The sequence below is a fragment of the Salvelinus fontinalis genome, chromosome 8, assembly GCF_029448725.1.
Source record: "Salvelinus fontinalis isolate EN_2023a chromosome 8, ASM2944872v1, whole genome shotgun sequence".
NCBI lineage: Eukaryota > Metazoa > Chordata > Actinopteri > Salmoniformes > Salmonidae > Salvelinus > Salvelinus fontinalis.
This window is the reverse complement of record NC_074672.1, coordinates 7,157,313-7,170,421: the sequence shown is the minus strand read 5'-3', so window position 1 is coordinate 7,170,421 and position 13,109 is coordinate 7,157,313. Positions and strand designations below refer to the sequence as shown.

The 13,109-nt window shown below is 40.8% G+C and overlaps 1 protein-coding gene across 4 annotated transcripts in view; it reads left to right on the top strand.

Annotated features, from left to right (window-relative positions):
* Positions 1-546: 546 nt before the first annotated feature.
* The window catches only part of LOC129860446 (chemokine-like protein TAFA-5), a 33,659-nt gene continuing 21,096 nt past the window's right edge, over positions 547-13,109 (top strand). For 3 of the 4 annotated variants that reach the window (XR_008760378.1, XR_008760377.1, XM_055930835.1), the window contains exon 1: positions 547-1,230. Coding sequence is in view for 2 of the 4 variants with exons in the window: in XM_055930835.1 (XP_055786810.1) it covers positions 1,146-1,230 (85 nt within the window). In the remaining 2 variants the exon portion in view is untranslated. The remainder of the gene's footprint in view (positions 1,231-13,109) is intronic. The other variant, XM_055930834.1, reaches the window with a different exon arrangement.

Sequence of the window (13,109 nt, the reverse complement as noted above, 5' to 3'; positions counted from 1 at the left end):
GGCAAAAAAAAGGCCATGGTGGCGAAGTAAATACAATATAGCAAGTAAAACACTGGAATGGTAGATTTTCAGTGGAAGAATGTGGAAAGTAGAAATTGAAATAATGGGGAATAATCTAAAAAGGGTAACTTTTAAAATGTTGTATTTTTATTCCCTTAGGAGGATGGTCCTCCCCTTCCTCCTCTGACTCTACTGAAATGTGATGATGTTGAATCAACCTGGAAAATGTATTGGATTTGCAAAAAGTAATCAACTTTGTTGTTGATTTCACGTTGAGTTCATGTTAGTTGACAACTCAACCAAATGTAAATCAAAACTAGACGTTGAACTGCTGTCTGTGCCCATTTGATAGAGATGGAGACACCGATAGCCTAGTTTTAATTATCAATCTTGTCCAAATAATTCCAATAACTGACCAATGCAATAGGTTTTGTAAGTGTATAATACAAAATGAATCCAACAAAAACGCAATTTTATAAGCGGCCTTAATATGTTGACTTTTATTGCAGTCGCTTGCACATCACAAGTTACCTTGCAGAAATGTATATCCTGTTTTGATTTTCACTAGCCTAACTTTTATTTTTATTGGGCTGAAGGAACAGTCAGTGGGTACAGGTTCCGTCCTCGTCGGCTATTCACGTTCAAGCGCAAAGTTGCTTACGATTCTTGCGGAGATCTTGGTGTTCGCCTCCGCGTCTTGCAGATGGCTTATCTTTCCATCGACAGTCCGTGGATGGATAAACCTAATGGGATAAACCTGTAACCTCCACCGGGATTAATGGCAGGCTTATTCATATCGCTGATGTTTCATTAGAATATTCTCCTGAATTTGAATGTGTTTAGAAACTTGCCAAATTGACATCTAATTTTGATTCAAATTTGGGGTATGACGCTTCTATCGGTGTTCCACTCCCTACAAATCATCGACAGACAGTCACAGGATAAGATAAAAGTGTCATTTTGTAATAAGGGATCCTGTCAATCATAATCTTTTGGATTTTCCTCCACTAATTTACCGCGCAAAATGGATGCCAGCGACGGGCTATCAGAACACAACATGAATAAGTATTCAGCCATTTGAACGCCACCTCAAAAGTGGGAATAACGAGGGATACGTCGAGACGGGGCTGCGGTCGGGAAAGGGAATGAAGAAGCTCTCGGCAGGTGGAGGAGCGTCACTCTGCTGTCTGCTGCTCCTGTGGGCCATCCACTCCCATCGCCTGAGAGAGGGTAAGTGCATAGCCTACATGATGCATGCCACGGTTACTCTACTTACTGTACCCTTTTATTCATGCAAGGAGATAGGACAGATGCAAATGGATCATTGTCTTGATACTGCTATACTGCTATCTCAGTGTATAATTATAATTACATAATAATGTTGTTTTGCTTTGTTTATTGCTTTTTGCATAAAAATTACCGTCTCTTAGGGTTGGTATTGTAGACCTTTTGTATGGTTGTGTTGAAGCAGTAAAACCCGACAAGGTGGTATATGGCCAATATACCACAGCTAAGGGCTGTTCTTTCACAAGATGCAACGCTAGTGCCTGCATTCAGCCCTTAGCCGTGGTATATTGGCCATATAAACTCTTAGGAAAAAAAGGTGCTATTTATAATCTAAAAGGGTTCTTCGGCTGTCCCCATAGGTAGAACCCTTTGAAGAACCCTTTTTGGTTCCAGGTAGAATCCTTTTGGGTTCCATGTAGGACCCTTTCCACAGAGGGTTCTATATGGAACCCAAAAGGTTTCTACGTGGAACCAAAAAGGGATTTCCCTTGAACCAAAAAGGGTTCTCCTATGGGGACAGACGAAGAACATTTTTGGAACCCTTTTTTCTAAGAGTGTATCACAAACCTAGAGGTGCCGTATTGCTATTTTAAACAAGTTACCAACGCAATTACAACAGTAAATAAGTAATTTTGCATCATACCCGTGGTATATTGTCTGATATACCATGGCTTTTAGCCAATCAGCATCCAGGACCCAAACTACTCAGTTTATAATTGTTGTTAGGCTACTCAAAGGATGAATACGGGAAGCACTACTACTGTCATGTATGCTTTGGACTGTCCCTGGCTATGAGGTAGCCTATTCATTTTGCTATTAAGCCTACACTATTATTCTTCATCATGTTTCTTGTGATTTCATACGGGTTTGTATTCATTCCTTGCCATTCCATGACAGTAGTAGCCTTCCGTGTTGAATTATGTATGCGCTAGTGCAATTATACCTTCACTCGTCCACAGAATGGAAAGCAAAACCATGTTTCTCTCCGTTACCTCGGCAACGATTTGGAACCCCATAGTCATGTCTAACAGAGAAGGACACCAACGCTTAGGAACTTGGTTATTCACTTATTACTATTGTGTAATAGGCAAATGCATACTATGTCCTCCTCAGCTCCTCGTCTCTCAAACCAACAATATTTTATCCCTATATTCATTTCTTTGACCCGAAAGGATTGACAAAAGGATGCTGTGTTTGAGTCTGTTACAATCCTATTATTCATTACCTTGTTACGGGCTGTAGAAACGAACCGATCAATTGAGTTTAATCTTTCACAACCCACTCCCATGCTGTAAGGCTACAGATGAAGTCCCCAGGGAATGTCTAAAGACTTGATAAAGTATATGCCTACATAAAGTCTGCATATAAACTATTATAATAATCTATGCCATGTAGCAGATGCTTTTATCCAAAGCAATTTACAGTCATGCGTGCATACATTTTACATATGGGTGGTCCCAGCAGTAGTCGAACACACAACATTTGCCATTGCAAGCGTGCTCTACCAACTAAACCACACAAGACCATTACATAGATCCTTCACAAATAATCTATATACTTTATTCAGACTCTATAAAGCCCTGAACTATGGAATACTATGACCTGCCCTACGATGCTGATCAAACCTGCAACTTGACCTTTTCTCTATGTAGCCGACAGTAGTTCAGCTTTGGGATAAATTACTAGAATTCTATTCTCAACCAAACAAGAAGGATCCATAGTCACAAAGATGGGGACATCCTTGGGCAGCCATGTTGATCTTTTGGAAACATTGTTTCGAATAATGTGAGACAAACATTTTATCCCCACTGACTTCTCTTTCCTTTGATCCCAAATCGACCACTTGCTCCTACCTCCTATGCACTTGTGGAGATCTGAAAGGATTAGATATGATATGGTAGTAGCTCCTAGCCTGGCTCACGTGGTACACAGCGAGGGAGAGCCGTGACACTGGTCTGGACAGGAGTCCGTTTGTTGGTGCAATATTCCCACAAAAACTGGCTTGAACTTTGATTGTTTCTCCAAAAAACAAAATCCTGGGGGGCTGAGACTAGAGGTCGACCGATTAATCGGAATGGCCGATTAATTAGGGCCGATTTCAAGTTATCATAACAATCGGTAATCGGCAATTTTGGACACCGATTATGGCCAATTACATTGTACTACTCAAGGAGACTGCGTGGCAGGCTGACTACCTGTTATGCGAGTGCAGCAAGGAGCCAAGGTAAGGTGCTAGCTAGCATTAAACTTATCTTATAAAAAACAATCAATCTTAATATAATCACTAGTTAACTACACATGGTTGATAATATTACTAGTTTATGTAGCTTGTCCTGCGTTGCATATAATCAATGCAGTGCCTGTTAATTTGTCATTGAATCACAGCCTACTTCGCCAAACGGGTGATTTAACAAGCGCGTTCACAAAAAAGCACTGTCGTTACACCAATGTGTACCTAAGCATAAACATCAATGCCTTTCTTAAAATCAATACACAAGTATACATTTTTAAACCTGCATATTTAGTTAATATTGTCTGCTAACATTAATTTCTTTTAACTAGGAAAATTGTGTCACTTTTCTTGCGTTCTGTGCAAGCAGAGTCAGGGTATATGCAGCAGTATGGGCCACCTGGCTCGTTGCAAACTGTGTGAAGTCCATTTCTTCCTAACAAAGACTGTAATTAATTTGCCAGAATTTGACATAATTATGTCATAACATTGAATGTGTTGCAATGTAACAGCAATATTTAGACTTATGGATGCCACTCGTTAGATAAAATACGTAACGGTTCCGTATTTCACTGAAAGAATAAACGTTTTGTTTTCGAAATGATAATTTCCGGATTTGACCATATTAAACTTCTTATGGCTGCAGGGGCAGTATTGAGTAGTTTGGATGAAAAGGTGCTCAGAGGTGCCCAGAGTAAACTGCCTGCTCCTCAGTCTCAGTTGCTAATATATGCATAGTATTATTAGTATTAGATAGAAAACACTCTGACGTTTCTAAAACTGTTTGAATGATGTCTGTGAGTATAACAGAACTCATATGGCAGGCAAAAACCTGAGAAAAAAATCCAACCAGGAAGTGGGAAATCTGAGATTTGTAGGTTTGTAACTCATCGCCTATCGAATAGACAGTGGGATATGGGTCAGTTTGCACTTCCTACGGCTTCCACTAGATGTCAACAGTCTGTAGAACCTTGTCTGATGCTTCTACTGTGAAGTGGGGCCGAAGGAGGCGGGAATGAGTAAGGTCTACCATGAGCTGACCATGCTCTGACCATGCTCTGACCATGCGCGTTCACATGAGAGGGAGCTCTGTTCCATCGCAATTCTGAAGACAATGGAATTCTCCGGTTGGAACATTATTGAAGATTTATGTTAAAAACATCCTAAAGATTGATTCAATACATCGTTTGACATGTTTCTACTCACTGTTACGGAACTTTTTGACTTTTCATCTGCTTTTAGTGAACGCGCTTCCTGACTTTGGATTTGTTTACCAAACACGCTAACAAAAATAGCTATTTGGACATAAATGATGGACATTACCGAACAAAACAAACATTTCTTGTGGAAGTGGGAGTCCTGGGAGTGCATTCCGACGAAGATCAGCAAAGGTAAGTGAAGATTTATAATGCTATTTATGACTTTTGTTGATTCCACAATTTGGCGGGTAACTGTATGGCTTCCTTTTGTGGCTGAACACTGTTCTCAGATTATTGAATATTGTGCTTTTGCTATAAAGCTTTTTTGAAATCTGACACAGCGGTTGCATTAAGAACAAGTGTATCTTTAATTCTATGTAAAACATGTATCTTTCATCAAAGTTTATGATAAGTATTTCTGTTATTTGATGTGGCTCTCTGCAATTTCTCAGGATATTTTGGAGGCATTTCTCAACATGTCGCCAATGTAAACTGAGGTTTTTGGATATAAATATGAACTTTATCGAACAAAACATATATGTATTGTGTAACATGAAGTCCTATGAGTGTCATCTGATGAAGATCATCAAAGGTTAGTGATTAATTTTATCTCTATTTCTGCTTTTTGTGACTCCTGTCTTTGGCTGGAAAAATGGCTGTGTTTTTCTGTGATTTTGCGGTGACCAAACATAATAGTTTGTGGTGCTTTCGCTGTAAAGCCTTTTTGAAATCGGACACTGTGATGGGATTAACAAGAAGTGTATCTTTAAAATGGTGTGAAATACTTGTATGCTTGAGGAATTTTAATTATGAGATTTCTGTTGTTTGAATTTGGCGCCCTGCACTTTCACTGGCTGTTGTCATATCGATCCCGTTAATGGGATTACAGCCATAATTAATGACCTAATGCTCATATTTTTGTGTGTTATTATATTATAATTAAGTCTATGATTTGATAGAGCAGTCTGACTGAGCGGTAGTAGGCAGCAGCAGGCTCATAAGCATTCATTCAAATAGCACTTTCGTGCATTTTCCAGCAGCTCTTCGCTGTGCTTCAAGCATTGCGCTGTTTATGACTTCAAGCCTATCAACTCCCGAGATTAGGCTGGCAATACTAAAGTACCTATTAGAACATCCAATAGTCAAAGGTATATGAAATACAAATGGTATATAGAGAAATAGTCCTATAATAATTACAACCTAAAACATTTTACCTGGGAATATTGAAGACTCATGTTAAAAGGAACCACCAGCTTTCATATGTTCTCATGTTCTGAGCAAGGAACTTAAACGTTAGCTTTTTTACATGGCACATGCACTTTTACTTTCTTCTCCCACACTTTGTTTTTGCATTATTTAAACCAAATTGAACATGTTTCATTATTTATTTGAGACTAAATTGATTCTATTTATGTATTATATTAAGTTAAAATAAGTGTTCATTCAGTATTGTTGTAATTGTCATTGTTACAAATATATATATAAAAATTGGCCGATTAATCGGTATCGGCTATTTTTGGTCCTCCAATCATCCGTATCGGTATCGGCATTGATAATTCATAATTGGTCAACCTCTAGTTGAGACCTCTCGTTGTTAGAAAATCCAACAGTTGTATTGGAAGGGGGAGGCGCTTGGGGGCTGTGTGTGCTTGTCCATGTGGGTGTTTGAATGAGAAAGACACAGAGGAGAACCAATCAGTAAAAAAGGCCGAGCCCCCTTCATTATCGATGCATTGTGCCAACAACATCAAGGAGCCTTTCTGGACTCCAAAGTCAGGAAGACTTAGAGTTTGATGTCAGCCAGTCTAAGTAGCTCCAACTTGCCCTCTGATTGACTAGAATTCTATCCATATCGCTTACACCTGTCCAATCCTCTCAGATCGTCACACGTCCATAGAGGCTAGTATAGGGGATGATTTGATTTGGGATTGGGCTCTCCTCCAGCATTTGAAGTCTTCTGAACTTTCCCATCACTCAAGTCAGATACCTCTTAGATAGTGTGGACATCAATTCACCTCCACTTCCCTATTGTACGAATGTGCACAAACACTACATGGTCAAAAGTATGTGGACACCTGCTCGTTAACATCTCATTCCAAAATCATGAGCATTAATATGGAGTTGGTACCCCCTTTGCTGCTATAATAGCCTCCACCCTTTTGGGAGACTTTTCACCACATGTTGAAACATTGCTGCTGGGACATGCTTCCATTCAGCCACAAGAGCATTAGTGAGGTCGTGTACTGATGTTGGGAAATTAGGCCTGGCCTGCAGCTGTGTTCCAATTCATCCCAAAGGTGTTTGATGGGTTTGAGGTCAGGGCTCTGTGCAGGCCAAGTTATTCCACACCGATTTCAACAAGCCATTTCTGTATAGACCTCCCTTTGTGCATTGTCATGCTGAAACAGGAAAGGGCCTTCCCCAAACGGTTGCCGCAAAATTGTAAGCACAGAATCATCTAGAATGTCATTGTATGCTGCAGCGTTAAGATTTCCCTTCGCTGGAACTAAGGGGCCTAGCCCGTACCATGAAAAAAAAACATTATTCCTCCTCCACCAAACTTTACAGTTGGCGCTATGCATTCAGGCAGGTAGCGTTTTCCTGGCATCCACCAAACCCAGATTAGTCCGTCGGACTGCCAGATTGTGAAGCGTGATTCATCACTCCAGAGACCGTATTTCCACTGCTCCAGAGTCCAATGGCGGCGAGCTTTACACCAATCCAGCTGAAGCTTCGCATTGAGCATGGTGATCTTAGACTTGTGCGGTTGCTCGGCCATCGAAACCCATTTCTTGAAGCTCCCGACGAACAGTTCTTGTGCTGACGTTGCTTCCAGAGGCAGTTTGGAACCCCGTAGTGAGTGTTGCAACCGAGGACAGACAATTTTTATGCCCCACCCACCTTAGCACGTGGCAGTCCCATTCTGTGAGCTTGTGTGGCCTACCACTTCGCAGTTGAGCCGTTGTTGCTCCTAGACAACTTCACAATAACAACATTTAACAACACTATACAGAACGGGGCAGCTGTAGAAATTTGACGAACTGACTTGTTGGACAGGTGGCATCCTAGGATGGTGCCACGTTGAAAGTCACTGAGCTCTTCAGAAAGGCCATTCTACTGCCAATGTTTGTCTATGGAGATTGCATGGATGGGTGCTCGATTTTATACGTCAGTCAGCAATGGGTGTGGCTGAAATATCAGAATCCACTAATTTGAGAGATTGTCCACATACAGTATACTGTATATATAAAAGTATCTCAACCACACCTGACCTTACACAGCTACTCAGTGCTCCTAGGGCCCATCTCCAACTCCCCCGGAGGCCCCTGGAAGCCCCCAGTTGCCTAACAAAGAGAATGTGAGGGAAAAATGATGTATTCACCTTATTTGTTGAATATGCAACAATTATTTACTTAACGAACAGTAAGATATTTCATCCTGCTAATGCTGTGTTTTATGGTCTCCACTCTAGCACCCTGCAGCCAGTCTGGGTGTTGAGGATGTGGGTTCTACTAGAGATAGCTTGAAGCTGACAATTGACTTGTGTTGGTGATGAAAACTTAAAAGATAGCATTCTATAGACAAGATGTGGTGTGTGTGACTCGAGATAGAGAGAGCCTGGAAGAATTAAGAACAAAGCCTCATTGTCTCATCTTCCTGGCATCTGGGAAACTAAGACCATCCTGTGTAGATAACCAAGGTGGCTTATGGGAAGGTTAGAAATCACTGACGAAGCAATCTTGGTATCAGCTATATAAAAACTGTGCGTCGTCTGTAAAGGCTAGACTCTCAGCCTAACTGTCAGTCAAGACCGGAGGGCTGACGGTCTCATTATTGCAATAATTTATCAATATTAAATAAAGATGATTGTTTGAAGAAATGACAAAGACCGAGTCTCTCTCAGTACTGAATTTCCACGACGAGAGGTATTGGGTCTTGGGTGCCGGGCCGGTCATGAATCCTGCCACGACTGGCTGCATCACCTCCCCTCTATAGCGGCGCCATCCGTCACAGCGGCAGCGACAGGAAATCAAAGTGCAGTAGCCTGTCCGGCTCACACCATTGGGCCCCAGCCCCACACTAATGGATTGCCTGTCATGCCTCTCTCTATGCTTGCCAGTTTTTTCAACGATACATTCGATGTATTTCCCTCACCGGAGCCAATTCCTCCAGTTGTTCAGTTGGACCAGCAGCTCCACTCTCTTCATATTGTTAACCCTAAGCTCCTTTGTTTTGGACGTGGGTTCGAGGACAGGGTGGAGATAGAGAGATGTTCTCTGATTTATGAGGTGGAGGTAGTCGTTGTTCTGACTATATCGGCATCGTAAGGTTGTGATGATGGGATGGTAAGTTTGTCACGTTAGCTGTGTGCTGTAGCCTACTATGTCAATTTGAAGCTATCAGCTTAATGGAGAATGCTTTGTAAAGTTTATAGAAAGATTTCAGTCCCCTCCGGCAGCTCAGTTCAGTGGTGACAAGTCACAGTGAGGACGATTTTGATAAAATATTGCAAGTAAACCACTACTCCTGTTTGAAGGCAAAAAAGTATTTCAGAAAATCACATTGTAGGATTTTTAATGAATTTATTTGCAAATTATGGTGGAAAATAAGTATTTGGTCAATAACAAAAGTTTCTCTCAATACTTTGTTATATACCCTTTGTTGGCAATGACAGAGGTCAAACATTTTCTGTAATTCTTCACAAGGTTTTCACACACTGTTGCTGGTATTTTGGCCCATTCTTCCATACAGATCTCCTCTAGAGCAGTGATGTTTTGGGGCTGTTGCTGGGCAACACAGACTTTCAACTCCCTCCAAAGATTTTCTATGGGGTTGAGATCTGGAGACTGGCTAGGCCACTCCAGGACCTTGAAATGCTTCTTACGAAGCCACTCCTTCGTTGCCCGGGCGGTGTGTTTGGGATCATTGTCATGCTGAAAGACCCAGCCACGTTTCATCTTCAATGACCTTGCTGAAGGAAGGAGGTTTTCACTCAAAATCTCATGATACATGGCCCCATTCATTCTGTCCTTTACACGGATCAGTCGTCCTGGTCCCTTTGCAGAAAAACAGCCCCAAATCATGATGTTTCCACCCCCATGCTTCACAGTAGGTATGGTGTTCTTTGGATGCAACTCAGCATCTTTGTCCTCCAAACACGACGAGTTGAGTTTTTACCAAAAAAGTTATATTTTGGTTTCATCTGACCATATGACATTCTCCCAATCTTCTTCTGGATCATCCAAATGCTCTCTAGCAAACTTCAGACAGGCCTGGACATGTACTGGCTTAAGCAGGGGGACACGTCTGGCACTGCAGGATTTGAGTCCCTGGCGGCGTAGTGTGTTACTGATGGTAGGCTTTGTTACTTTGGTCCCAGCTCTCTGCAGGTCATTCACTAGGTACCCCCGTGTGGTTCTGGGATTTTTGCTCACCGTTCTTGTGATCATTTTGACCCCACTGGGTGAGATCTTGCGTGGATCCCCAGATAGAGGGAGATTATCAGTAGTCTTGTATGTCTCTCATTTCCTAATAATTGCTCGCACAGTTGATTTCTTCAAATCAAGCTGTTTACCTATTGCAGATTCAGTCTTCCCAGCCTGGTGCAGGTCTACAATTTTGTTTCTGGTGTCCTTTGACAGCTCTTTGGTCTTGGCCATAGTGGAGTTTGGAATGTGACAGTTGAGGTTGTGGACAGGTGTCTTTTATACTGATAACAAGTTCAAACAGGTGCCATTAATACAGGTAACGAGTGGAGTACAGAGGAGCCTCTTAAAGAAGAAGTTACAGGTCTGTGAGAGCCAGAAATCTTGCTTGTTTGTAGGTGACCAAATACTTATTTTCCACCATAATTTGCAAATAAATTCATTAAAAGTCCTACAATGTGATTTTCTGGAGAAAAAAATCTAATTTTGTCTGTCATGGTTGAAGTGTACCTATGATGAAAATTACAGGCCTCTCATCTTTTTAAGTGGGAGAACTTGCACAATTGGTGGCTGACTAAATACTTTTTTAGTCTGGATGTTTATGGAAAAATGAAAATGTTTTTACAGCAAAATCTATCAAGGCCCATATTTTACAGCTCCCTGAATAGGAATTATATTTTGCATTAACGGTTTGCCTCCCTTGCGGTTAAGTTTGTAGTGATTTTCTATGTGGAGTGCATTGGAGTTTCAAATTCTTGATGTTAGGGAGAGTGTGGGTGGAAAGTGTAAATATTATCAGTAATTGTCCTCGTCTTTCCCTTCCATAGTCTTTTTTGAATAATTTTATTCCACGAAAGGCGCTCCTTCCTGCATTTTAAAGGGTTAGTTTACCCAAATTACTTAATCACAGAAATGCCTCCTTACCTAAGAAAAGTAGTGTATTGCAATCCACAATCTGGGTTTAGACTACTTTTCAGAAACAAGCATTGATGACCAAAAACCAAAGAGAGTGAATGGCCCCAGCATGCTCTTGGGCGTTATGAGTAGGGGTAAATCCCTTTGAATTTAATCACTTTTTTGACAACACTCCTTTTGATTTGAACAAAACCTTCCGTACATATTTGCCCGTGGTAGAAGTGCACTTAAAGTGACTTTTTGGACCTGAATGCCAAAACATTCAAGAGATAAAAGTACTCAAAGTTGATCAATGGACAATATAAATGTTGAGATTGATGTTATTTAAAGCTTACAAACAGGGTTGTCAAACTATCTTATAATTTCTTGAAATAAACAGATGTTTTTCATAGTTGCATATGTTGTAGCTTGATCTTATTTTACATCATCTGATGTTTTTGACGATGGTTGGAGGTCTAGACATCAGAGAATGTTGACTTGAATGGGAATATCTGTTGTTTTAAAACAAACTGTCAATCCCCTATAGGAAACCTGTTGAAATCACAGAAATATAGATAATAGATAAACATTAACATTTAAGTTGACATTGAACAATGGATGGACCGATGGCCATCTTTGTGGCAGTAATTAGAAGTTACAATTTCAATGGTGTACCAGCTAAATTGCAGGGATAGGTCCATTCTATGAATTCTATTTCTATGATTGAAATGACACACACTGCATTCAACAACATGTTGTGTCTCAACCGATGGTGGCAAAACACAAAAACCTCAGATGATGTACATGCTACAACACATGAGAATAAGAAAAAAATCGAAGCCTACACGTTTTTTTAAAATAACTGCCCATACCATAACCCCACCACCACCATGGGGCATTCTGTTCACAATGTTGACATCAGCAAACCGCTCGACCACACAACGCCATACACGTGGTCTGCGGTTGCAAGGCCGGTTAGACCTACTGCCAAATTCTCAAAAATGACTTTGGATGCGGCTTATGGTAGAGAAATGAACATTGAATTCTCTGACAACCGCTCTGGTGGACATTCCTTCAGTCACAATGCCAATTGCACGCTCCCTCAACACTTGAGGAATCTGTGGCATTGTGTTGTGTGACAAAACTGCACATTTAAGCGTCACCTTTTATTGTCCTCAGCACAAGGTGCATCTGTGTAATGATCATGCTTTTAATCAGCTTCTTGATATGCCTGTCAGGTGGATGCATTATCTTGGCAAAGGAGAAATGCTCACTAACTTGGATGTAAAAAAATGTATGCATAACATTTGAGAGAAATAACCTTTTTGTGCAAATGGAACATTTCAGTGATCTTTTATTTCAGCCGTTTTATTATCCAGTGATGAAGACATGGATGTCTCATGGTAGTGTGGGGTATGCAAATGGTCAACTTTGAGCACCATTATCTCCTTACTATTCTGGCATTCAGGTCCAAAAAGTAACTTTCTGACCACTTCTTCCATGGGCAAACACGTATGGAAAGTTTTGTTTAAAACAAAAGGGATGCTGTCAAAAAGTGATTGAATTCAAAGGGATTTACCTGTAGGCTATGAGAACATACTCTTATTTTCATTCACAAATCACCCCAAAATAAATCCAGTGACTCACCAAAATCCCAATTTTTGCCACCCATGAGTGAGAAACCTACATACCAAGACCATATATTGATGTTCCCTCCATGTTGTAGAAAATAGCAGTAGTGCTGAACATAGCTGTTCAGATCCCAGTCCCAACTACTTACAGGTTATGGAAAATTTGTGCTTTTAATATTTATCCAGTAGGTTTCCTCGATGAGATGGCCCAAACAATTCCCGACTCAGCAAGTAGAGCTCATGGAGGAGTTATAGGACAAACAAAAACACTCAAAGATATAGGTTATGCCACTCATTACAAACTGTATCAGACATGCGTGTGTCCTGTCCTGGACTAAAGAGCAGGAGTGTGGGATGCTACGAGGTACTGTATTTTAAAAACAAACATGTTCATAACAGAGCAGTACGTTACTCTTTAGGTGTCCACAAGTTTGCACCTATT